This window comes from Girardinichthys multiradiatus, chromosome X, assembly GCF_021462225.1.
Source record: "Girardinichthys multiradiatus isolate DD_20200921_A chromosome X, DD_fGirMul_XY1, whole genome shotgun sequence".
Taxonomy (NCBI): Eukaryota; Metazoa; Chordata; class Actinopteri; order Cyprinodontiformes; family Goodeidae; genus Girardinichthys; species Girardinichthys multiradiatus.
The window spans coordinates 3,407,123-3,434,853 of NC_061817.1; the positions used below are offsets into that span (position 1 = coordinate 3,407,123).

General features: G+C 40.4%; 1 protein-coding gene and 1 long non-coding RNA gene across 5 annotated transcripts; one reads left to right on the forward strand and one right to left on the reverse strand.

The window, feature by feature from the left end:
- LOC124862997 (homeobox protein Hox-B3a-like) lies at window positions 1-26,454 on the reverse strand. Of its 4 annotated transcripts, none has more exons than XM_047357227.1 (3): window positions 26,180-26,454; window positions 5,957-6,648; window positions 1-3,303 (listed from the first exon to the last, which is right to left on the reverse strand). In XM_047357227.1, the coding sequence occupies exons 2-3, from the start codon at window positions 6,525-6,527 to the stop codon at window positions 2,447-2,449; spliced, it is 1,428 nt and encodes a 475-aa protein (XP_047213183.1). In that variant the 5' UTR covers window positions 6,528-6,648; window positions 26,180-26,454; the 3' UTR covers window positions 1-2,446. The 4 variants fall into 4 exon arrangements, with proteins under 4 accessions (XP_047213183.1, XP_047213185.1, XP_047213184.1 ...); XM_047357229.1 differs by lacking the exon at window positions 26,180-26,454 and adding an exon at window positions 20,785-20,889; XM_047357228.1 differs by lacking the exon at window positions 26,180-26,454 and adding an exon at window positions 10,253-10,457.
- Window positions 20,796-24,669, forward strand: LOC124863006. Its single transcript, XR_007037054.1, has 2 exons — window positions 20,796-20,929; window positions 21,780-24,669. It is a non-coding gene; the product is annotated as an uncharacterized LOC124863006 (long non-coding RNA).
- Window positions 26,455-27,731: the final 1,277 nt, after the last annotated feature.

The window sequence follows — 27,731 nt, forward strand, 5'->3', positions numbered from 1 at the left end:
TCTGAGTAACATAAAGCTTTATTAAAGAATTGTTTGACAGACAACTTTATCAACAGTGAAAGAAAAAAGGAACTACAAAGGACAGACAAATGTTTCCTCCAAAATGAGTTTTTCGCCTCTCCTGCTAATAGTTTGTTTCTATTTTCAGACTATGGGCGGATATCCATACCCAACACTTGACTCTTCCCTGTGCAAGCCAAGACATTTATGTACAAGGATCATAATAACATAAAGGGTTCATAATAACAAAAAAAAAACTACCTATTTTATTCTAAAATGCAAGAATTAAAAATTTAATTTCAGTACAATGGACAAGAGGAAACACAATGTTTTTTTATTACAGGTAAATACTAAAAAAGCACATGATTTTTTCCTCAATATAAATACACAAAGGATAAATAATATTAATACAAAACAGAAACTCTTTTTAAACTGGCTATAACAAATAAATATTTATATGTGAATGTTCGCTTGAACACACATTAGCAAAAGACGCTTTGATTGGACGGCCTTCGTCTTCAAAATAAGATTTTATTATTATTTTTTTAACCATTAACCATCAAAATGTAAACTCTAAGTGCAACAATGATGCCCAGGTGTAAAACAGCATTTGTGTAAAATCTAAACTTTTGAAAACAACTTTAGGGATTTACTTCCTGATTATCAGTGAGTTTGGATGACTTACCCACTCCACAGTGTTCAATCCGGTTAAACAGCCGGAAGTGTTTGACATATCTTTTCCAAAATGTCCTCACTGACAGATGAACAAATAAACCCAGTTGTTTCAAAATCGGTTTTACACATATGCTCAGAAATCTGGGACATGCATTTTTTTGTTCAAATATATACCCTGTTTCCACGTTAAAAGTCAAGACATGTGGGAACAAAACAAAAGAATGGAAAATGCGGTCTTTCACACATTGGCATCTACCAAAGTGTTTAATGGGATGGTAGGTTGTAAGGTAAGGTGGGTAATATCAATGACTTATTTAAACACAAACAAATAGTCCTCTCCACTCTTATTATTTACCCTGTGTCGATGATGTGCTAAAATAAGGACACTAAAATTGTAGATTCTGTGCGCTCTTGTGTTTGTCTAAAGAGGTCAACAGCTGGCAAGCTGCTTGTGGACATACATCAGTGAGAGGAAGTTAGCTTAGTGTTGCTGTATATGTATGCAGACATAACTGTGTCATAAGATAGTTTAGAACAAGTGTGTGCCTGTTCGGGCTAGTTCAGCCTTTAAGCTCTCATCTTAAACCCTGTTACAGTGATGGGACGGATGAATACGTATGTGTGCGTATGTGGTTGTCTGTGCTGGGAATGGGGATGGGGGGGTTGAGATTGGGTTAGTAATGATTGGGTCTAGACGGACAGAGATGGGTACTGCAGGGAGAAAAAAGACTGGTGCTGGAAAGCCGTCCAGTGGTTTTGATGTGCTTCATAAAACATGAGGCCCAGAAAAAGATCTGCGCTGCCAGCTTGAGCCATATATTTCTTCTCTCACTCATGTTCCAGCTGATGGAGAAACAGAGCCCTCCACATAGCTCAGCTCTGCTGACAACAACATGTGTTGCCTGCAGGGGAGAGAAGTCAGCATAATAAATCTAACCACCTCATTAACAGCCCATTAAAATCTCAACTATTTAATCTACCAGGTAGGAGAGCTGTATGTATATATGTGTCTTAGTGGGAGATTTCGCCATCAAACGACAATTTGAAACCATGCATTATCTCCTAAAGGGTCATTATAGGCTTTTCTGTTTTGCTCCATGCTTGCTCTACTATTGTTGTAATTTGCTCCATGCCTACAAAGATCAACTAATGCACTTATTATAAAATCCACAGACATGGATGTTTATTTATTCACTCAAAAAATTGACTTAAACATTGCAAATTTTTAAAAATTTTAGATCTCTTTCTATGTTCATTTATACGACTTATTCCTTAATTGTCTTAAAAGATCTACATGAAAATTAATGTTGAATAATAAATTTGAAAATGAAAAAATATTGAATGTGAAGCAAGACTTCATAGTAAGAGATGAAATATTGAACACATTAAAGTTTATTTTTTATTTTTTACTGCAGTAAACTGTGGGTTTTAACTGGCACGGTGAAGTTCAGCCAAACCACAAATTGTTCAGACAACTATAACCTTCAGTACGCTGTTTTAAAATAACAGAGGAATAAGGAATGTTTTCTCCACAGGTTTGATACTACTCTAATGATGGCAGTGACATTTAACACTGATTCTTGCATATTGTGGCACAGGGCATTTCACAAACCACTGGATGGCTCCTTCCTGTCTTGCTTTGCCCCTCCTGCTGTCCCATTGCAGCGGTATAATCCCCACATTTTGGTTTGTCTCTTAGTGAGTCATGTCATGATACGTTTTTCTGTGTTGTATTCCCCAATTCCTACATGATCATGTTGTTCCAGACCTGCTACAAGTGGGTGAGCTTGGGTGCTTCTTGAATTCTGCCCTGAGTTGAGGTGTGGTGTGCTGACAGCTCAGTGTAAGTTGGGTGTGTGGGTGGGTCACAGGGACCCTGGGGCCCCCCTCCACCCACATGGTGCTGGTTGGTAGTTGACATGGGCCCTGCGCCATTGTAGTCTATGGTTTGGTGGTGGGGCGGCGTAGGGCCAAGGTGGTTTAGGCCATACATGGAGGGCCCAGAGACAGCCATAGGCTCCACATAGCTGCCACCCCCAACGTAGACTGGACTGGCCTGCATGTTATTTGGCGTCCCATAGCCAGCATTGTTGGCCTGTACTAGGCCATGGTGGGGATCACTATAGTCTGGATCTGGGGCACCATATTTCTGAGGAGGGCAGCCCTTCATAGAAACATTGGAATAGGCAGTGGACATAGAATAAGACACTCCCTGGTGGAGCTTTCCAAAGGATGGGGGAGAGGGGGTCTCATAGGTTGGGCCCCCTCCTCCCCCTCCCATTGGATGCATTGAGTTCAGGAAGCTGGCAGAGGACTGCATGGTCAAAGGAGGGGAACCTGTTGGAGATGGTCCTCCAGAGCTGGAGCTCAAGCCCTTCAACTTCTGGTCTTTTTTGTACTTCATACGTCGGTTCTGGAACCAGATCTTAATCTGGCGTTCGGACAAATTGAGCAGGTTGGCCATTTCCACACGTCGTGGTCGGCACAGGTACCTGTTGAAGTGAAACTCCTTCTCCAGCTCAACCAGCTGAGCACTGGTGTACGCTGTACGGGCTCGCTTGGATGATGCCGATGAGCCTCCAGTAGGACTTTTCTCCCCACTGCTGCCGCTCTCAGCGCCCCCTGATGCTATGGAGAAAAAAACACATTAGCCTCAACCAGCATGTCTGAAAAGAGCATCAAGAATCACATTGAAACCAGTTTGTTAACATTTTGAAAAGAAAAAAGATATATGTGGTTCAGCAGAGAAAAACAAAAAGGAAGCAAGTTCTACAAATTATACCATGTAATTATCCAAATACAAATTATGAATTGTAAATGTAAGGGTAATAGAATAAATCTAGGCTGCATGCCAGAGGAAATTGGAAGCATTCAAAGTCTTAATAAAGCAGAGGGTGGTCTGGGCAGGCGGCCTGAATTATCCCTTGATATTAGTTGTCAACACTTCATAACAGTGGCAGTTATTAAAAGATGAAGGCCCCGGTGCTGGCCGAGAACACCTAAATTGCATTTTGGCAAGAGTGGCAAACCCCCTTAGCAATAGCAGCTGCAGCACAAGGAACTGTTTCACCTAAGTGGACTCACCAAAAAAATAAAAACCCAAGTTGAGTTAGAGCTCTTTAGATTCAACTGCAAGGTAACCATTTGTATCAGGCTGAGGTCCTGTGAGTGACTGCTTCACATGGCACTCTAAATCATACATGTATACTAGTCATATCAGTTTCCCTCATCTTCACCAGTCTTGCAAACAGGATTTTCCCGACAAATAAAATCAACTAACATCAAACAGCTGGGAAGGGTATTTATTAGGAACCTTTTCACACATGTACTTTGCTATTTAAAATTAAAAATACTGTGACAAAATACATTTAACTGGATACCCCAATCAAGCCTTTGTTGAGTGCATGTGAAAAACAATGCGGCCTGTAAAATTATAGGTAATGTAAACTTGGATTTTCCATCTATTCTTAGTGGTTTAATTTATAACACTGTTTTCCTTGAAAGTGATGATGACTTGGAATGATAATATTGTTAAACAGATAAGGTAATCATTCAAGCAGATATAAGCAAATTTCACATTTATGTTCCAATGAACATGTCAAAGATAAAGCAAGAGGCTTCTTCTTTAAATTGTGTCATGTTTTTATAACTATTTCAGTATTTGACCACATCTCTTTTTGAAACCCATTGGTCAGTTTATTACAAATGTTTCTATTCTACCAATTATTTGGGTATACATCTCTGAGTTTTAAAGGCATATTCAAAATATAAAGTTAAAGAGAATTAAAGTTATACACAATAAATTAAATACATTATACTATAGGACACGCCTGCTGTGTTAAGACGTGGATTCATGTGAATGCCCCTAATCACTTTAATATTAAAACATGACAAACATTAACCTAGTATCAGACACACAGATTATTTTTGCATAAGTCACTTTACATGTTTCCCAGTTGATAAGATTTTCCATATCAAATGTGTCCTAACATGTTATATTTCTGTAAAACAAAAAAAATGAGTCTGACATTACCCTTACTAATATCTCTCATTTTTAGTAGTTGTTGGAGGTAAAACATGAGGACGAGAAAACAAGAACAAACCCAACAACAAAACTCTTCTTTTAAGTGTTATTTGCAGATTGTCACCAAATAGTTGTCTTTTCTGGCAAAATCGTTTCTGCTGCTCACCTGGATTGTAATTTGCCATCACATGTCAAAAAATATAAATTGTTCTCAACCACCTTTCCTCTAAGCTGACATACAATGACCACACATATTGTAGTTGAATTAATATTTTATAACATAACTATGTGTGTGTAACTCCTGGATCCATGTGAAACACATGTCCTATAAGTACTGAATTATACACAACTGCCTAAAGAATTTATATGAAAACTATTTCATATTCAAAATGATTACAGGAAAAATCTATTCAATTCTTTTACATGTTTGTTTTGGTAGAATAAGATAAAGTTTATATTGTAAGTGTAGGAAAGTTGATTGACACTTTAATGTAAAAGTCTCTAAATTGTTCAGCTCTCCTAACCAATGATACCAACTTTCTGTTCTCCACCATGTAAATAAATAAATCAAACAAATATTTGAAATTGTTTCTGCCATAACAAATGCAAACATTTTCTGCTGTGATTACTTAAACTATCCCCAAAATATAATAATATCAGTGTCTGTACTGATGTCCTTAGGTTAAAAAAATGAAATCAGACAACCTTAAATTTAATGCCCAAGATAAACTTTCTTTAACTACTTTTTTTTTTTAGCATTAACAACAACATGCTTTGAAAAATTAGCTCACATGGCACTTTATTATTTGCCTTATATTGGTATACTTAGCTTGCACCACAGCAATCTGACAGATAACACACAACAGGCAGACAAAACCCCGCTGGACTAGTTTCATTTGGTCATTTCTCTGTCTGAAATAGGTCTCTGCTGGAACTGTCCTGAAGAGACCCAATTTAACATAGGAAATCTTCTTAATTCTTTTGAGATCTAGCCCTGGAAAAAAAATGTTGATAAGCAAGGTGCTGAAAGAGCAGAGTGGTGAGAGTAAAGATAAGGACAGGATAGTAGCAAGAAAGATGCTAATGAATGTAGAATGTTGGAACGCCAATGAGCAGATGAGTAACGGAAATGAGGAAAGAGGTGATATATAGCAGAAATAATGGAGGTTGTGTTGTTGCTGTTATAATTACTTTGTTTGATCAGCAAAGACAAAGAAAGATAAAGACAGTGAAAAGTGTAATCTAATACACCATTACCGGAGTTGTTGCTTGGTGAACAGTTTTTCTGCTTGGTTGTTTGCCGACACTCTTTCATCCAGGGAAAAATCTGCTTGGCCAGCGTGGGGTTGGGTGGCAGTGAAGAGGAGCTGGATGATGTGGAAGAAGATGTGGAGGAGGAAGAATTTGATGACTTAGGGCCTGATTTAGAGACTGTCGAAGACCCAGCACTGCCCTCCGGCTGCTGGGTAGCAGCATTACCATTGCTGGATTTGGGGGGCAGTGGAGGGGACACCTGGGAGGCAGGGTGGGGCTCAGGAGGCAGACTAGGCCGCATACAGCTGCCATTCAGCTCCTTGGTCTTGGCTAGCTGCTGCTGCTGCTGGTGGCAACTGTTATTGCCTAGTGACTGCAAAGAGCAGGCGGAGTGTTGGTATGAATCCACATCCAGATGGGTTGGCGACTGGAAGGGTGGTTGCTGGTGGGACACTGGGACCGGGGCATCATAGCCCCCAAAGCCATTGGCAGCTGCTGCTGCTCCTTGTACCTGGTAGGTCGAGTAGCCACCAAAAAGTGTGGGGGAGTTGTCGTAGTATGTTGTCTTCTGCATTTCTGTGAGAGATGGCAGCGTCTTCTTTTGCTCCAGTCCTTACTGAAAACCACTGCCGGAAGACCATTTGGTACCAGAGGTCACGTGACGGTGTCTCTCCAACGGTCCCCTGCAACCTGACCTGAAAGGTTAGCAAAGACAGAATAAAGAAATGACAGAGTTAAATCCATCTTCCTCCAGTGAAAGGCAGCATGACATGAATAGAAACCACTGCTTTTCTTTCCTCATCACCTGACCCTCCCCCACCCTTTCTGAGCCCAGTTCACAGCCAGCAGATGCTCTAGAGGAGGGGGCACAACGAGGGTAAACTGTGTGTATGCTCTCCCTGTACACACACACACACACAAAAAAAAACACACACACACACACACACACACACACACACAAACACAAACACACACACACACACTAATGTTAAAGTTAAACAGAAATTTTACTCACTGGGGTCATTAGAATGTCTTTTTACTTTTAATTCACAAACTGTAATATGGTTTTCTAATGTAAGAACAATAAAAATATGTTGTTGCTGTTTTTAATTTTCATTGCTGATTATCAAGTTCTATCAATTAATTATTTAATTCAAAAACCATAGAGATGCATCCAAAAATAAAAATAAAATCCAAATCCATATTGGAATGTGTAAAAATGACTATCTTCATTGTTGTTTGTATATGTCTTCATTATTTATTTGAAATAAACCAATACATTGAATCCTGCAAGCCGAGAAATATTCTTGTTAAATGTAGAGCAAGAAAACCTGTATATACATTGTTTAGTGACTGATGAAGGCAGCCTCTATCTGTCAACCCTTGCTTGCCCAAACCCAGACTGTTGTTGGCCTTCCACGTGTGATTTACATTATTCCAGCCGCGCGACTCTGATCCCACTCATCGTCATGAAAATTATTGCTGCTCAATAACAAGCGAGATTCATTTCCCGATGGGTTTGTTTTAACAGGGCCGGGGAAATCTGTAGGGTGAATAAAACCTTTATTATTGCACAGATAAGTTTTGTTTTATTATTGTTATAATTTTATTTTTTTGTCTAGACGGTGACAACAAGGAAGAATAACAAATTGAATAATTCCATGCAATTCATGTCTTGCCCGGAAATGTTTCCGGATTTTTTTTCTCTTGAGAGCGAAGGCAGATTAGATAGATAGATAGATAGATAGATAGATAGATAGATAGATAGATAGATAGATAGATAGATAGATAGATAGATAGATAGATAGATAGATAGATAGATAGATAGATAGATAGATAGATAGATAGATAGATAGATAGATAGATAGATAGATAGATAGATAGATAGATAGATAGATAGATAGATAGATGCAGTGTTGTTGGCCTATCAAGTAAAGACTGAGGTGAAACAACAACAGGATGAGCCATGTGCGCTTCTGGCTGGAAATGCCGCAACGACCCACAAGCTTTTTGTCAGGCGCGACAGAACAGCTGGTATTCATTACTTTTCCTGAGAAGAAACGTCTTCAGGGGAGACCTTAAAGTAAAGAGGCCCACCAGCTCAGTCAGGATATTTCCGTATTTTCCTGTTTTTCTATGGATTTTATGTTGTTTTTTTAAATATATTTTTGGTTGTAGTTGGATTACTATTATTATTGTTATTATTATTATTATTAGTAGTAGTAGTAATAGTAGTAAAATTATAAACGTCGTCATTATGAAAACTAGAAAAAATTATATATATATATATATATATATATATATATATATGTGTGTGTGTGTGTGTGTGTGTGTGTGTGTGTGTGTGTGTGTGTGTGTGTGTAAAATGGACGGAAAGAACTAAGCTAGCTAAAGCTAGGTAATGTTGAGCCAACTACAAATGTTCGAGCTAGTCTTGGCCTACAATTTATTTGTTATTTAAAATAAAATAAAAATAAACTATATTGAAAGCCTGAAAAGCATAATGGGTTTAAAAGAGAATTTAAATTATATGGCCTCATCATTCCACATATAGCAATCAATTAAATGTCTCAAAAAATCAAACCCATTAAAACTATCTTTAGAACGCTTTTGTAAACCAATCAGCTGTTTGAATCTTTAGTTGATATTAGGTCTATCGTTGTTTTTCTTCCTCGGCCGTTCTCCAGTTCTTAGTACGTCACATATGTCAGTCATTTATCTTTCACGCAGACAAGCTGGAATCCTAATTATTTACTGGGAGGAATAGTCCCTAGGTGGGGGGGGCCGTGGCAAACAGTGTGGGAGGAATATGTTATTAAATCATAACGCTGTTTCACCATTAAACGCGACACGTAATGCCTCTGCCCTTGGCATGTAGGACTACAGCTTAATACAATCAGTAACTTTACCAGACGTCTCCCTGAATAATCGGCCTACAGGCTCCTGACACAGCCTCCCAAAACAACAGCAGAAAGAGTGGGAGGAAGGGAGAGGTGGAAGTCGGCCTTGGTGTCCAGTGCCTGTGTTTTATCCCGGGATATAAAATTACAAATGGCGCCTGCCACGAAGAGCCATGCAGGGTCGGCGACAGAAAGAGAATCCATTAACTTGGACAGTCCACAAAGCTTTTTCTTTACTCCATTAACAGAAACACAGAACGAAGAGCTGCAGAAACACTAAACTGGTCTCATAAGACCCACTATTGCTCAGAATCTAAGTCAAAATCTCCACAAATCATTCAGAACTCATACAAGTTATATTGTAGCTTTAGATATTAAAAAATACAAATAAACAACACGGGCCTATTTGCATAATTATAATAATAATGCTGGCGGACAAAGCATGAAGGGATAACAGAAAATTGGTCGGCAGGGCTTTGCATAAATAAATGGGTTAGCTGCAGGAGAAGGAGAAGCAGAAGCGGGAAAATAGGCAGAAGAGAGGAAGACAGAGATGGACGACCGCGAGAAGAAGGGGACCACTGGTAGGTCCAGCAGCTAAAAGCATTGTGAACTCTTCTTGAACCGGGATTCAAGTCATATGGCCCATAAATCACTGAGCCAGCCATCCGCCGCTCACAAAGCCAACAGCCAGGAAACACAGCCTATATACCACTGCTAGATTTTCAGTTTGGGCTCACTTTATTTATGACGGACTGCCAGTGATGTCTCTTACCTTCCTTAGCACCGGCAGTCCCGGTCCACTCCGGAACGGACCCGGCAAAGTCGCATCATACGTCCTCACAAAGATTCACCATATGATCAGTACTGATAAAAAAAAATATTCGAATTAACTATATCTCCGTAAGCTTTGCTGTCCTCATGCCTGTCTCCTTTCCACAATCCGTGGTTCCTCCGGTGCAGGCTGGAAACTAGCGCAGCCTCTTACCACAACAACACCTACTGGAGCAGCAGCAGCGGCACCAGCAGCGGCACAGCGCGCTGAGCGGACCGGACACCTTGAGCGGCTGGCAGGTGGGAGCGCCAACGGGTTTCGAGGCGTCAGCGGGGGGGGGTGAGGATGCTTGATAAACAGGCGCAATCACTCCACGGGCTACGCGTACAGGCTATATTCGGGCTAGCTGAACAACCTTACCGGGAGCCTGCTGCTGCCTGCTCGCGCCCCCCGTGCCCCCCCACCGCCACCCTCCGCCCCGGCACCAGCTCTGCCTTCACCGCTTCGAGCTGATAACAATGGCCTCAAATTTCTCTCTTCTTATCCTCTGTCGCTCATTCAAGCAGCCAGCCAGCCAACCAGACAGTCATTCAGCAAGACAACCTCTGAGAAACAGATTGTTACCCCATCGCATTTTGAGTGTTTATCCGCTTTCTTTATATTTTGCTCCACACGTTTATCTCTTTGAGCCGGAAGTATCTCCTCCTTCAGGATCCTTTTCTGGATTTTGCAGTTTCGGTCTCTGGTAGGCTGCAGGGAAGTCTGCTGCACACGACTAAGATCACGGGTAAACGCGGCCTCCAAACAAAGCTCTTGCTCCTGGTTGATCGCGCATTATGAATGTTTATATAAATATATAATTATATCTGTAGTAGCAACACGCGCGAATAGGTATCAACGACGCTCACGAGACTAACAAAATAAGGGGCTTTATTCGAGGACGCAATGACTCCCTCATCAAACGTCATTCACAAATTATGCTAATGGCGCTGCATGGAAGTAAAACACGCAGTTAGCTGTTGGCTCTAGAGGCACACTTTCTTGCTGGGATTACTTTCCTGGTGTCACCATAACTTCCGATGACGTCTAACAGTTTACACATGTTACAGCAGGCACGTTCTCAGCTGCGACTCTGCCACAGAAATTAATCATTTTATTGTCCCGCATCTCTTCTTATCATTTAACAGCTGATTTGAGTGAAACGTCCTGCTGCCACTCAGACACGGACACCACCTTGAACGGGCCGAGTACAAAAACAAAATAATAATGTTATGATTTCAGTTATTTTCATGACAGCAATAGGCCCTCATATCAGAATCTGTTAGATCACTCGGTGAGATTACATTCAGTGTGCATTAGCGTGACCTTGAATAAAACTGACAAATGTCTGATTTGTAGCATCTTAGTAAAAGACAAACAGTAACAAAGTCGCTACAGGAGAAAAAGTAGTGATGTCTTACCAAAAGTTCTTAATAAGCAATACAAGTGGAATGAGAATAGTAAAATTGACACAATGACTGTGCCAAAGAAACATCTGTCGTTGCTGGGATGTTGGTGAAAATATGCAAATAGAAAATTTTAGTTTAAAATATTTATATAAACAGACATAAAGCCATTTTTCAGGACAAAGCGATCTAATGCATACCCAGAAAAATAGAATTAAATCATATCCTTCAAATTCAATCAACTTCAAGAACAGCAACACAGCAGGAGAGTGTTACGATTTGTAAAGTGATTTTAGAGATATCGCGTGTTTTTAGAAGATAAAATGTTACAGGTCCGTAGAGAGGTGAAGTCGTTAAAAGCAAACGAGAAGAAAAGAAAGTGTTTTGTGATCTTTCCCCAGCCCAGCACCAGCCCCATCTCTCTCCCTCAACTACCCTTCTCTCTGTTTTTATTATTCAGGACGCTACTGCTGTCGTTTATGGCTTCGTAAGATTTATGAGTTACCTCACACCCTGCAGCGTGTGTGCGTCTTTGCTTGTGTGTAAACGGTCCAACTTTAAAACAGATAGCAGCGGCTGTGGACTGCTTAAATGAGAGGATGAGCTCAGTGTGGGTAGAAGGTGGGTGCTTGGAATGTGTCCGTCTGCAACTTTTATTTTAAAGCAGCCTTTGCATTGGACTGAAGGACCTGCTCACAAAACTCGTTATTCATTTACCAAGTCCTTAATCAGCGTTTTTTTTTTTTTTTGTCCCAGTATCTGAGTGGTGTGGGAAGACTGCAACACATGGAGAAATAAGTGCCTCGGATTACATGCAGGCTCTGCATTGAATTACACCAGTCCTCGTAAAAGAAGGCCATGATTTTTTATTTCTCTTTCGATTGCAGACATATTTCAACGGTTTATGTTTGGGATTGAGTCCTGGATTTTGGCTCCCACAAATACGAGTCGGTGCCTTGTGGAAATCTACATTTTTCATCCGACTGGGATTCCAGACATGTGGGTCACAGGGAATGACACAAAGGAATTTACTCTGACTCTGGCTTCTGGAAATGATCACGCATAGCTACTTTTAATGTGACCCTCGGTCCGTTTTATTTAACCTTTCGCAGAGCTTTCTAAAAAAAAACGTTTTATTTATTTACTTGTTTTAATTTAATTTAATTGTAGAAACAACAAAAAAGAACCAGCAGCATATCAAGAGCAAGCGTTCTATAGTAGCCTATATGACTGGCTGTTCAGCAGTTATGAAAGACGTTTTTGATAGTCTGCTTGTCTGTCACATGAGCTGTTTCCTGCTGGCTGTACCCGCGGTCATCACACTGGCCTCTATCAGCTAGATCATGGTTGCACATAATATTGGATTTCGCTCACGTGCATTCAGCTGTGCCATCAAGCGTACTTTCAAAAAATAAAAATAATAACATAAGGATATTTTAAAAGAAAATGATATTCGAAATAACTGTACGTTAATACTATTTGCGCGAAAGGAAAGTAGCTATTTAATATGGTTATTCAAGCTGACGGCCACTCAGTCGATAAAAAGAATTGAGGTCCCCTCTTCCTCCAGATAAATGATTTAAAACATCTGCACTCACCGGACGATTCCTTTATTTTAAAGCTTCGATCGAGAAGACGGGCTTCCAGAAAGCTTCAAGCAACAATGGGTAAACCATGGGAAAAGGCAGGGAGACGGTGGAGAAAGAAGGATGGAAAGGTAATAGAAAGGGGAAAGGGAAGTGATGTGCAGTTAAAAAACTCTGTAAAATCCGATCAGGAGCCCTGACCTCATGTGGTCGTTCCAATGTTTGGGATAGAAACACCGCAGACAGGTAGGCTACTGACCTTTAAATTACTCCCGGAATAAAAGCAAAGAGCGGCAGAGGGAAGGACGAAGCTTGGCTGGAAGTTATATGAGCTGCTATTGATCCGGGTAATCATTTTACAGATCCTATTATATTCAAGGCGCTTCCCTCTCGTTTTAAACCGGCCTTATAGAATATTTCAAATCCCACAGAGCCCGATGAAGAAACGAATACAGACTAGTTACATTTACAGGTAGAAATAAGTGGCTTTATTTGAACCCTGCTTCTGCAGACAAAACAACGAAAGAAAGAAAGAAAGAAAGAAAGAAAGAAAGAAAGCATCTTTAATGTTCATCAGGAGCAAATGAAATATGATAGCTGCTGTTACCGTTACTCCAAACAGTGCTCTCTCTCTCTCTCTCTCTCACACACACACACACACACACACACACACACACACACACACACACACACACACACACAAAACAGCTCTACACAATCTAGAATTTCATTCAAGACAGGCTGCACTTAAAACATGCAATGAAAGCTCTAAGATGAGTGGCTCTTTTGAATTTTTTTCTGAAAGCACAAACAACCTTGAAAGCCACCACAGCATTGGGCACCCAAAGGAGAAAAGTTAGCCCTGAAAACTAGCAGCTGTTTCTTCCCTGCAGCCCATAAATAACTGCAGCATCAGTTAGAGACATCAATGACAAAATTCAATGCTGTATCAGCTGTACATTTCAAAATTATAAACTCTCTAATGTCAAAAAGAGCGAAATAAAAACATAAAAAAACCCATGAAAAGGCCCCCCGCTGCTCCGGTTAACAGTTGTTATTAAAGTTTTTTTCTGCCACTCAGTGCCTGTTTATGCTCCTGACAACTTCTACAAAGCACATAAATCAAAAGCAAAAGATCCCCCAACCTCTGTACCAGTCTACTCCAGCAACACCACCAGCTCTGCCGCCTCTGCTGCTTTCAAATTGTTTCCATACAGGGACTCACGCACAGTACTGGCTGCAGTCCATCCCCATCCCAGGACCAGCAGTTGTTGTTCCCCCCTCCTCTCAGCCTCTCTGGAGCTACCGAGCAAGAGTGAACTAGTCTTAAGTTGCCCAGAAACTGATGCCGGGACTGACAAGCTTAGCCAGCTAGCTTGCAGGCTGAGACAAAGAGAGGAGGCTTCCTCCAGGGCCCCCCAGAACTGCTGATGAGTTCAAATTTGAGCTCAAGAAGAAGCTGCAAGGGAGAGAGGATGAGTTTTTCAGATAGACTAGAAGCAATGTGCAATTCACAGGTCTAACAGTCTAAAGGTTTAACGGGTTTATTCTGCAGGCGCATGACAACACCAAGGTTTGTTGGTTAAATGACAGAACAGCAGGATTAGAATGCTGTGAGATTTATGTAAAAACTTAAACTAAAATTAAATTTTAATCTGAGGTTATTTAGATATTAACAATGTCCATTTAGCTGCTGGTTTTACTGTTCCACTGGAACTTGATGCAGTGAACGGCTAAATAATAAACAGGGTTAATGCATTGTGTTACAACATCAAAAAATAGAAACTTTACATCTTTCGATCATTATTTCTCTTCTCTTATTGACTCAATCATGTTAAAATATCCCATTTTATCTTCGGTAGGATGTCAATTTCAGAGGTGGACAGATGTTCTCCTGTAAAAATGTCCTGACTTGACCCATGGCGGAGTCAACTGTACGGTCAAAACAAACACATATAAAGACCATCTTTAAACAATGTTTCCAAGATAACAGCTGAATTATTGTAGAATTATTTTAAAGTCTGATGCTGATTCAAAAACGGTTTATTTTGTACGTCGAAGCAAGAATCAGAAAAATGTTTTTACTCATAAACATCGCATGATCTACTGACTCCACCTGTACTGAATTAAAACTGGGTTCATTAAACAGAATTTGCATTTGAATTAGATTGTGAGTCTATTTTTAATTTAACAGAATGGCGTTGAAATAAACTGTGTTCAAAGAAATAAATCTGTATTGTTTATACTTGGATATGAATTGTTTTTCCTGAAATCATTTTTGGTGTGAACTGCTGGTATTTACATAAAATAAAATGAACTGAACAAACTGTGAACCTACTGTCAATAACTGACTGCATTAGTATAACTATTGATACTTTATAAGGTAGCAAAATTAACAGAACATAGAAACTGAAGTGTTCTTCCAGTGATCAACTAATAGATCTAAGAGCACAATGAGTATAAAGGCTGAACCCACATCCAGAAAAATTTGAAAACGAATCTAAATTAAAAACTTGAATTTAGGATTTCTTGTTTTTTGTTGTTGTTTATTCAGTGGTATAAAGGAAACAATCTTCCATGTGTTGCCTGACTTTTCTCCCGGTATGAAAATCATATTAACAAATCAAGAACGATGCAGCAAAACTGGAAAAAAAAGTTGAGAGGAAGCCATGTTGACATCCATCAAACATCTGTTCATTGGCAATTTCAAATTGTTTAGAAAATGGTACTGTTAGAGCTCTGTGTTTTTCTTGTGATAAAATGTGATGACAAAGCATTTTACTGTTGTTGTCTAACTGTCCCATTCACAACACACACTCACTCTGTATCAGTGATGCTGTGCACCAAAGCTTGGCCTTTTTTTTACTAATACCTCAATGCAAACAAGTGCCACGATGGTAGCAAATTTCTGTTAAATCTCTCCATTGTCTCTGTTGGAGTGGCATAAAAGCAGGTAACCAGGCTTACTATGGGTGCAGGACCATTAGGCTGACACAGAAACTGGCTTTAATAACTTTCACGGAATGATCCTTTTCGGCACACTGGACCTAATGTTGGTTTTCCCAAAGTAGTTAAAATGGACTCATCTGACTGCAGAACACATACTCAACCCTTTTTTTGTCCATCTAAGATGTGTCTATGCCCCGATTACTCAGCAGCTTTCCTGTTTTCTATGGTTTTCTTCATGGAGTTTGAGGATGCATTGTTGCATCCAGCTGCTGGATATGTAACTCTGTAGATGAATATAAGAGAACATACCCAACACAGTCCCAAACTAGGGCTTAAAGATGAGCAACATTAAAAAAGAAACCTCTTACTTAGTTCACTGAGATTAGCTAGACTCCATGAACCTTATACAATGTTATATGGATGCACTGCAGACGTAGATGTAGATGCTGATGTAGATACTGATGTAGATACTGATGTAGATACTGATGTAGATACTGAAAAAGCTCAGTTTTACACTCCCGAAATTTTTTTATTCATTAACATGTACTGAACTCCTTTCTGGAATGGAATAGGTTACAAAGTACTGAGCTACGTTCCATCCTTCTGTACCTTCGGCCGATGCCTTTTTATACCTAATCTGATTCTAATTTGACTCTTTAAACTTCTTGGGGTGGAATGCCTGAGTGGAATATTAAGCTTTCAGAAATTTAAAATAATTAATCTTAGAAAACCTCCACAACTTTGTGGAAATGAAATTTGGATCAGTTGCATCCGATCCAAATTTAATTTCCACAAAGTAGGATTAGTTGCACCTGATCCAACTTTGTAGAAATGAAATTTGGATCAGGTGCAACTGAAAGTACTTCCTCTGACTCTCTGAAACATTTATGACAAAACCATAAACCTTAGTTACCTTACAGGTCTGTTCCTGGTCTACCAATGCTTTATCTTTAACTATAAATACTGTAGATCTAATAAGGTTTCCTGTTGCTACATGTTTTACTTTGAAGCCAATTTATAAAGCACTATGGGAATAACAATAAATACTTACATCTCATGGCAGTGGTATTTTAGTTACATTCACAGAACAGCTTTTAGTTTTCAGTGGAATAGAATAACCTTTAAATGTATCATTCTCATCCAGCCTAAAACACACCTGACAAGGATAAAATCAAATCAATGAGATTTAGTTGCTTTTTTATAATTTCTGTCATTCTTAAAATTTTCATTGAATCTGTTTTGTTGAGCAGCATTGTACTATTTTATTTTAAAAGTATAAACTCTTTTCAGCTATTTATAAGACAATTAATACAATCCATTCTAACAGTAATCCCTGGTGTTGTATAACAATAACAGTATTTGTGCAACTAGATGAAAACCACATCATTAGAGTGTCAGCAATGCTGTCTCTGTCTCTTTTCAACATGATATTAAAATGTGTGCAGCTGTGACTGGGGAGCTGTCTCTGCGGGCTTTGTCTTCAAAATGATAATATTTAATTAGAAAAATAAATATAGTGATAAGCTTCAAATCCCCAGTGCATTTCCAAATTTGGATAATCTGATATTACAGCACCTTAATGAAGGTAGACCTGATCACTGAGACCTTTAAGGCTGACGGCATCACCCACTGCCACACTTTCCTGAGACATGCTAACATTCCTGCACTTTTCTATAAAAACACTTTTCAACCAGTCTGATTTGTGCTTACACAGTTTAATGAGGTCAATCGCTTATGCAGCCTCATAATCAACGCCAGACACAGTCCCACCTAACGGGCAAGCTTAGACATGCATAATATTGCAACACGGTTTGTTCAACCCATTTAGCTTCAGGTAGATGCCATTTCAACATTTCGGCACTACTTTCAGTGGCCAGACATGCCCTAGAAAGAGACACCATTCATATTCATTTGCACTCACTCCACTCAATGTTTCTAATTATTTTGCTTTCAGAAAGCTTTTATAAATGGGTAGAACAAGTAAAGCCCTGAATTTAGAAACCATTTTCAATTGAAAAGTTTTTCTCCAACAGGTGCATTTTTGTATCTGTCAAATAGAGAGTGTTTAAACTGAAATCTCAGAAAGATTAATTGGAAAATACGTGGAAGTTCTTTTTTGAATTTGGTGCAATTTGTTTAAGGAATGTTGGTGGAAGGAACACTTTTTCTGACTTGTCTTTACATATTGTTTGCTGAATATTTTACTAAATACAAAGCAAAGCATGCTAAGATATTGTAACAAACTATCTTCTGTTTGGTGGTGGCCATCTGCTGTCACAGGATTACCTTCATTGTAGGTAAAAATCAATTTTGAAATATTCAGGGCTAGAATTGTCTCTTGGTTTTTATTAATGAATTTAAACTATAAAAAGGTAAGTGAATACAAATATATTTGGTGAATAGCTTTAAAAGCATGCAGAGGTTGGCTTTATTTATATCAAAATGAATACATACCAGTAAAAATCAAAGATTAATTGGATTTTGTTAGTATTCTTCAGATCCTTTTTGTTGTGTTAATTCTTTCTCATAAACAAAAAAACTTGACAACTTAAAATGTTGTCCACTGTTCACAAACAGCTCTGCTCCTTATAACCAAATTCTCTTAGACTTTGCTCAGCTATAAGCATCATATCTTGCTAAGACCATTTTGTTTTGTTATTTTCCATCTTATTTCTGAAAATCCACCCATGTGGAACCTTTCTGTGTTCCTCCATCCAGAGTTTCCTCTGTTCAATGAGAGCTTGGCCTTAGGTAAAAACAGTCCTGAACCAGAAAATCATGCCATCAGCTTCTTCACTTGACAGAGAGTTAATCTTTATCAGAGATGCTAATCTTTAACCACAAACTCAAAGGAAACCAGACATCATCAGAGGGGGAGGAGGTGTTGGTGCAGGGGTCAAATTGCCCTTTTTGCTCCTGGGCCAAAAAAGTGCCAAGCCAACCAAGTCTGTTAGGCGATAAATGTGGCTGCTTGTGTGTGCATGTGTGTTGTGGGTGGGGTGGGGGTTGGGGGGTAATCCTTTGCTTTTCTTATTTTGTAACATTTAAAGTGAACCTACTGCAGAATCTTTCAAATATTCAAATACAGATATTTTGCCAACTTTGGTCATCCTGGTAAACTTTTTCGATCTAATGGAAGATGTAATGATGTGAGAGATTCAATTTTGGATCCTAAATGGAACTCATAAAATATATTCCTAGGTTTGATGTGAAACCTCTCACTGGTTTGAATACATCTATAATTGTCAAGTCTCTAAAGTTTTGATATCTTTCAAACATTGTATTTATAAGACTTAAATGTCCTGTTGGACCATGTTTTATTTATTTGCATATGTTCTAAATTATTGTTTTTGGACATGTGGCTTTTTGGTCTGTTGGTCAGAAGAGCTAACGTCTTGCTTTAGTGAACCCTTTCATTTACAGAACAGTGCTGAATGCCCTAAACCTGGAGTTTCTTTGCTTGTTATTGAAGAGCTTGGAAAGCTCAGGATGCTGCATCAAACCGCCTGGACCATATCAGGTTCCTAACAACATCCTCCTCTTATGAGACTTCTGTAATATAATGAGGGCACTTGGCCCAGTATCAGACAGGTCTACTGTTGAGTAGGTTACAGTGGAAGAGAGTAGCTGTATGGATCCCTGCCAGATCTGTCAGCCGTCACACAGCGCAGCAGCGTCAGGGGTCCATGTCTCTGTTTTACTCTGATTGTGTTTTGCCCATAGTTTGTCAGTGATGTATGATAAAATCAATTTAAACACAAATTTAAAAGAGTTGCTGTGGTTTTGTCAAGCCTTGAAAGTCTGTATGTGGCCCTGAGCAAAACCCACCAAGGTCAAGCATTCTGCCAGAGCAGACCAGTTACTTAAGATGATGGAAACCATACCTTGTTTTTTGTTTTGACAAGTTTTGATCAGATTTAATAACAGAATAATAGCTAACATTGGTAATAAATTATATAGGTTTTGAGGACTTTTAAACAAGTAATTCTTTCTGAAAATCAAGTCAGACTTTATTAAAAAAATAATTTATATATTTTTGATGCAGTGTTTATGGGAAAGGCTGTTATGCAGGTTGTATTAATTAAACACATCAAAAGCCTCATAAGATGCTTCAATAACAAGGACACTACCACAGCCACTTTTTTGTGGTAGGAAGAGGTTTAGTCAGAATCTATATTGTAAAGTTCAATAGCATCATAGTTGGTTGTTTTCCTAAATGATAATTTTATTTGTAGATGTTGTACTGCTGCTGCTAGTTAAAAGTATCTAACTTAAGTTTATATCCACTCATAAAAACTACATTACAATAAAACAAATCCAACAATGAAATCCCCTTCTTCAGTCAGCATTGACTAATCACAACCTGGTGGTGAGTTGGTTGAACAATGTGAACAAAACTGGGAACATATACGTCTTACCACAGCAACCAGAAAAAAGTCAAATTGTCCTCACTGAATAAACTTTACATACTTCACAAAAATCTCATCTTGCATGGGTTCTTTTATGTATAAGGTGCTTTAATTTGCAATGTGTTCATTTTAGGTCATATTCACTGGGAATTGGGTGTTCTTTTTCTGCTGTTTGTTGGGGGCAGGAAACGACATGACAATATGTGGGTAAGAAAGGCACGAAAGAATGAGTGGGGGGAGCAGCTTCTTGAGTAAGCAATCCATTCACACTATCATAAATCACAAGGCAAACATGTGTCTTCTTTCATTGTACTGAGCCATCAGGTCTCTATCCTTTTCATCTCAGTCAATCTCTTTCACAAGCTCCCACACATACCACAGCACCTCCCTATCCAGAGATTTCTTCATGCTGCAGGTAAGCTCCTTTTAAATTGAGAAGGGAACCAGAGGGAGCACTGCGCAGTGCCCTTTTTGAGGTCCGTCTGTGAGCCTTCTCATTCTGAAACACACACACACACACACACACACACACACACACACACACACACACACACACACACACGCACACACACACACACACATATATATATATATTTGTCCAAGTCTGCAAGCGAGTCCAGCCCATGGATATCTCTAAGAGTGAGAGACACTATTCACATTCATACAACAAATAATTAATGATGTGACGAGCTGTGGAGCGTGGGATAAGGGACACATCCATGACACAGGACGGAAAACTGAGGAAGAAGCGTCCCGGCAGACCTTACCTGCTTTATGTCGGCTTGTCTCCTGCTGGATCTGCTTCTGCTGTTGGTTTACCCCACTGGACACCATCCACTCCAATTACAACGGGCAATCAATCCCTCTTTCACTTGGACGCAGCATGTTTTTCATGTTTTTCAGTAGCCGCTGGTGCGTATTTACGCTAATTTTGGTTTCTGCTCGCTGTTAATGTCTTTCAAAGTTGTGCTAAAACAATCTCGGCAGCTAAACCTGATTTTTCTCTGCACAATGTTGCGTTACAGCCACTACAGCACCTTCCTCACGTATAACGAAGTGTTTTTTTTTTGTTGTTGTTGTTTTTTTTTTTGCCTGCAGTGTTTGGTAAGAGCCATTCATCTGTGAAGCTTTCCATAAATCTGTAACATCCGAGCCTACAAGCAGCACACAATCTCACGGGAACTGCTCCATCCGTGGCTCTTTGTACTTCCTTACCTTAAAAAAAGAAAAATACAGGCACACGGCGCGCTGTCGCAGAATGCCTTACACATTCGGCTCGGTGCTTATCTAGAACCGCAACCAGTGGTGAACCTTTTTCTGTCTTTTTCTTAGACTACAGTATTGTCGGTCCGACGGCAAAAGTTCGTGTGCGGAGCAGCTTTTGAATGGCTCCCGGTAAATGACAGTGAGCGACACTGAAGAATGAATCAAGTGGAGCCTCCGGTGATCAATGATCAGTCTGTCTTTTTTCCCAGCTCCCACATGAGTGAAGCAAAACCCTATGCTCCTCTCTGATGCTGTCCCCTGTCTTCTGTCCGGCTATCGGAATAATCCACTAAAACATGCTTGTTGCTCATCTGCTAACCCAAGATATTACCTTGGAACCTTATTATGAACCAGAGCAGCCTGGATTCGTCGCTATGACGCGTAGCTGTTTTTATCTCCAATATTAAGAGAATAAGATTTTTATTTGCCCTGTCTTCTTGTAATGTTACCTTGTATTTTTTTTCTTTTGTTTGGGTCGTCACTGACGGCTCGGCAGCGAGGACTGATCCTGACCCGAGTCAGGGACTCCCAGAGAGGAAATGAGGACTCTGGAGGGGTGGTGGAGGTGACCCTATATGGTTAGGACGGTTCACGACAATCTGTGTGTCCATCCTGCACAAGGTCCCCAGAAAGCTGTTCTTACATGGCGTCAAACGGAGCACTATCAGAGGAGAGGAAGGTTAAAACAGTGCCCGCCAAGCTTTTACCACAGGAAGCTGTTTCAGCTTTTCTACTGACTGTAAATGTGGCTACCAGAAGTACTAGTTACCGAAACATTGCAGTCTAAATTGCATGAAATATGTAAAGAGGAGTTTCGATTGGAATTTTATTTTAATTTTCACTTGCGAGTTTATTGGAAAACATGATCTCTAAGTGGTTTACTTTCATTTGGCGTTGACCGTGTCCAGTTATAGCAAATATTTGGAGATCAAATAAATCTTTAAGACGTGCACTTGGCTTTAAATTCAGCCTATGTCTCCTTTTTCTTGTGTTAATATCTGCCCACGCGTATAGACAGGCTCTCTGCCATGGAAAGCCGCGCGAACAGACACACACCTACACACACACAATCCACAGACAGAGGGAGTTCGGCGAGATAGGGGACAACAGAAGAAGGAGGAAGATAAAGGGCAAAAAAAGTTCACCTAAAGGGAAGCGAATTCGTTCATTTCAGCTGCATTGTATTTTGATTGAAGAGAGACAACCGAGCAGAGAGCAAACCCTGGACTACTCTCCGCTTGGAATCATTTCCGGCTCAAATGTCCCCAGTTGGTGTTTCTCGGCCTTTCTCAGGCAGACCAATACAATGGGCTATCTGCACAGCTCTTCTTTCAGCTGCAGTCGCTTCGGCTTCGCGAGCTTTGAGTCAGGGCCGTCGCTATGAAGATTACAAATTACCAGAGAAGCTTCGCATTGATTTATTTCCGACGGGAGAGTCATTTCCGCGGGAAGGTTAGGAATTTGCCGACTGGCGCGTGGAGCAAAGGACTGGATATCAGATATCAGCAAAATCGTAAGAAATGATAATAACAACAAAAACAATAATAATAATAAAATGTATGTTTGACAATGTTAGACGTTCGTCACACATCGATCTTTTTGAGGTTTAGAGGGCTGCAGATTTATAACCAAATCGTGGTCGTGATTTTATGTTTAATATGTTAGAATAATTTCTATTACTTTTGTTCTTCTTCTTCTTCTTAATATTGTATTATTATTATTTTTCTTAAACTTAAAACAGTTTTGTCTGCAGCAGCCGTCTCGGTAAAATTCCACACCGTTTCAGCTAATGTGGCTCACCTTCTGTATTTTGTCGGTCTTTTCAGCCTTCAGGGGTATTTTACAGCAGTTAGAAAACTCTTGTTCGCTTGATTTTTTTGTTGCTTTACTAATGGGATATCTCCTCATTTGCAATGCCCCTTTTGCAGCTTGACCATAATATGCAGACATGGCTCGTTCGCAAACGACGACGTCCCAAATTTAGCAAAGACATTTCGACATGTTGCATACCCGAAACAAAACGGTTTAGTTAATCTGTCAGTAATTACTAAAACCTGACTTTTACCTCCGTCTTTGGCATAAAAATAAGTGATTTATCCGGACATAATTTGATCTTAATAAGGACTACAGCTGCATTAGAAATATAGAAAAGAAACACTCGCTGTCATTTAAGATATCTCCCTGCCCGTTTCAAATATTTGCTGCGTGGGCAAAGAACAGTGAAACCATCAACATAGCTGCCAGTCACAGTGGGAGAATGCGTCGCGGTTTGCACGCCTGGCTCTCAGGTGCGTCTGCGCTCATTTGTTCTGACATTAACTTTGGATATAATCATAAAATGCGCGGCGTGATTACGGTCACTGAGACGTAAAAGCGTTGGGTAAATAAACACGGATCAGAGACGTTCACTCGCAAAAACCACAGCAGACGATAGCCTCTGTTTTGAGGGACAAACAGTCCAGATACTACAGTATTCCTGATATTTACAACACAACAAATTCTTTATTTTAAACGGATCATTTAACACACCATTGGTTACTTTATGTAGTATTTTCCGTCAACAATTCCACTTTGTTCAATTAAAATCTTTTCAAAAGAACCGCTTACAAAGACAAGCCAGTATTTAATGGGTAATGTATTATTCAATTATTTGTAAGGATACAATGGATTGAACATATCGCCACAGCGCATCAGACACACACGGCTCTTCCAAGAGGCCTGTAGAGAAATTGGATGCTAAATATTTTTCAGTGTAGTTACAGAGAGAGCACGGCTTGCTTTCAGCGTCTACGCCAAGCGACCTGAACAAATAGATACACTGCTGCCAATAAAGCTGGACTTTTTTCAGATACGTTTTTATTGTGAATTAATTTTTACTGTTTTGTGTTTGGGAGAGACTACTCAATATTTTGAGAAGACATACATTTTATCTGTCAAGTATAAATCATATTATAGTAATTTCACAAGAAGGGGTAACATTTTTTTACTCCAATCTTATAGGCTGCAGTGTGTTATTATTGGAATGAAACAGCACCTCCACCCGTTCTCTCTGTCAACAGAAATGAGCCAAAATATTGTTTTTGACACGACAACGAAGAGCGAGAATATGCATGTGGATAAGAAGCTCTGTCCTCTCTACTGTTGCTATGGGATGACTAGTTCTAATACTAAGGTTTACACTGATGGCTGTGGCCAGAAGGAGACAGGCGGGCTGGGATGCGCCATCCATCCATCCATCCATCCATCCATCCATCCATCCATCCATCCATCCATCTATCCATCCATCCTAAACAATAACAACTATAACAATAATAATAATAATTTAATATTTTGATATGTCTGCCAGTGCTTTGTGTTTTTTTCCACAATAAACTGATGTGATCCAATATTGTGTGTCCTGTGCTGTTCTCTCTGCACTTTGCACCAGCTGCTTTTACACTCAAACACCACACAGCTATCACATACCACGGTGAGTTATGAGGTTAGCTGGTGAAATTATGTTTACTCCCACCCCCATCTCACTCTGCTGGCAGGCTAAAAATGGAATCAGATCACACATCTTGTAGATTGTTCCTAATTCTTAGTCACGTTTGATGCATATTTACACCAATAAACAAACAGTAAAAATGGGAGCGGCTCTTCCTTTTCTACTTTTTTCCGTTCAGTCTTTCTTCAATTTCAAAGAAACGGAGAATGTTCTGATTAACAGCGAAGGAGCAGAGCTAAACCAGAGATACTGGATGTTGACATGAATTATTGCGACAAGCTTCTTTCCAGTCTGCATCCAAGGAAAATACAGGGAGAGAGAAAGGGGAATCAAACTTTTGGAATAGTTTGTTCAGCTGGGATGGCACAAATACGGTTCAGATGTCTTTTAAATTAAATTACTAAAAGCAGAGAGATTTAGGATGTCTGAAAAGCCAAAATCATGCTAATTGTTCCCGGATAGGCCAGGCCAGCACACATTTCATCTTTAGTCCGGGGCCTAGCTGTGCTTGTAAAGTGCTATTATTAGTTAATTCATCCTGGCCCTGCTTGATGAGTTTCATCACTCTGGGCTAAATACTGAGTTTTTCTTTTGCCAGCAGGTCCTTTGCGTGAGATTTCATTACTGCCGAGAGCTTCGCGGTGCGCCAAATTTGAGCAAATCTTACTTTAATAGGTCAGCACAGTAATTTAAGAACAGGAGCTGATTAGGTAAGGCGAGAGCAAGGGGGAATGGGGAAGACCGCGAGTATTAATCAAAACTGAGGGAAAAAAAGAAAAAAAGTGTGTGAATGATGGCCGGGAGGGAGGGGGCATCAGCAACACAGGAACATCTAAGCTGGAACAGAGGGAAGGTAAAAGAAGAGCCGGTGGAAGCAGCGGTACTTCACCCTCTCTTCTGCTTCTGTCTGCTGCATCATCGGTCCATCGGCCGTCATTTTTCCTCACCATCTTTCCACAGCGTTGGAACACATGATTTATCACGGGCGGTGCCATAAACAACAGCACTCCTTCACAAAATAAGAATGGCAGCCGCCGCACGCTGACACCCAGCCTCAAAATAAATCAGGAGAAGTAGCTGGCTGCGAGGGAAAAATGAGAGAGAGGAGTGGAAAGGGAGAGGGGGATGGACAGACTCAAGCTGATAGAGACATGTGGAGGCAAACAGGAGCTGATGGGAGAAAGATGGAGAAGAACATCCGAGTGCTTCTGAAGACAGAAACAGCCATCGGCTAACACCGCAGCACTCCCTCTCCCTTCCTCGTTGTGGGCTGCACGGCTGTATCTCTCAACCTATAAACAATGGCTGATGATGATGGGTGGGGGGGGGGCGTGATGTGTAAACAACACGACAGCCACATGCACCATGAGAAAACACGGCGAAAGATGAGGATTTGGGGGCATAGTTACCACGGTGTTAAAACAGCCTGTGATTCACTGGGTGGGATGCGGGTGAAGGCGGCGCGGCGTACAGGTGGAAGAAGTCTGCTTTCCCCCATGCAGTCCACTTCCTTCCGCAATACTCACGGTGTCCACAGCGACCCGCAAGACGCACACCCGTCCAAATTTGTTTGATTGCAGCCTCCTCTCTTTTCTCCTGCTCTCTCTCTCTGTGTTTGCGTTTCCCGGTGTCTTTTCTTCTCCCCTCTCCCTCTCTCTCTCCTCTTCCCTCTCTCTCCCCCCTCTCCGCTGCTACAGGGGGCTCGTATTTTTTTAAAGGACAGTTGAATTTTCCACGTCAGGCACACACGCACACTTGGAGCAATGTGACATCCTGTCCGTTATATTCCTGACGAATCCATATCGGTTCTGCAACCTCTGCATTAATTATTTCATGAAGCACGTGACGCCTTGGTCGTGGCAGGGGTCCGGGGGGTGGGGGGTGGGGGGTTGTTGGAGGGGAGCAACCGTGAGTCTGTCCGTTCTTGGGACCCACCCGGGTCTGTACACACAGTTTGGGACAAAGGTGATGTGAAAACAGGAGTAAAGCGTTCTGCTCCCCTTTTGATCTTTAATTTGGGTGGAGGGCAGATAGTGTGTTCAGTAAACTGTGAGGTAAAGCAGAAGCTGGCCCACGCACACACACAGAGAGTGAAAAAAAGACAAAAGCCAATCCTGTGTTTGTTTGTAAGGATGAGTGCACGCATCGCAATCTTCACTGTCATATTTTCAGCACTCAGTCACTCGGCCAGTCAGGAAGAATCCATAGTTGTCCCGTCAGAGCCCATATTTTAATGGATGTGTTTCTAGCAACAGGAAATAAGGAAATCATTTAAGTGACGCTAGGATCCGCAGCAGGGGTGTCGTTCTTTTTTTCCGTGCCAAACTAAATATGTATTAATGCTAAAAAAAATATTAAAGAAACGGAGAACAAAAGCCTTTTACTACATGAAACCAAACAAATCACATCAAATCGCCACTGAGCCTCCAGGCTGCCGAAGGAAGGGTAAGACAATAAAATAACAGGCTAAATTTCCAAACGACAAATAAAAATGGCCTTTAATTTTCGTTTGTAAATTCAGTCTCTTCCCAATATAATGCGATGTCCTGATATAAATCACAATCCCTTGTTTGAAATAATATCTCCCACAACATCGCTTTCCCGCATTCATCCTATTACAAGAACAATTCCTACAGAGGCGCATTTATTTGGGTGCGAGAAAAGAGGATCGGCAGGTAGCGGACAGTCAGAGAGCTCCAAAAAGCAACAGTTCAGTGAAACAAGAGAGTAAAACAAAGAAAGAATGTCAGATTAGCACAGAGAGAATAACACCAAGGAGGCAAAGGGACCCAGAGGCCGTGCGGGGCCCCAACAATAGGACCTTGAATTCCTTCTGGCGCTCTGGCCACCGCGGGTGGAACAATAGGGAGCGAGACTTGAAGGAAAAATGTCGGGACTGAGAAGCTGAGCATGTTAACTTAGGCGGGGTGCAGAGGAACGGACACTTCAAGGTTAAAGCAA

What these genes read in the sequence shown, in the direction of transcription:
- LOC124862997 (XM_047357227.1), bottom strand. Translation starts at nt 6,527, where the DNA reads ATGCAGAAGACAACATACTACGACAACTCCCCCACACTTTTTGGTGGC. An exon ending in TTCACCAAGCAACAACTCCG is followed by an intron (nt 3,304 to 5,956) that starts GTAATGGTGTAT and finishes TTTTCTCCATAG; the next exon opens with CATCAGGGGGCGCTGAGAGC.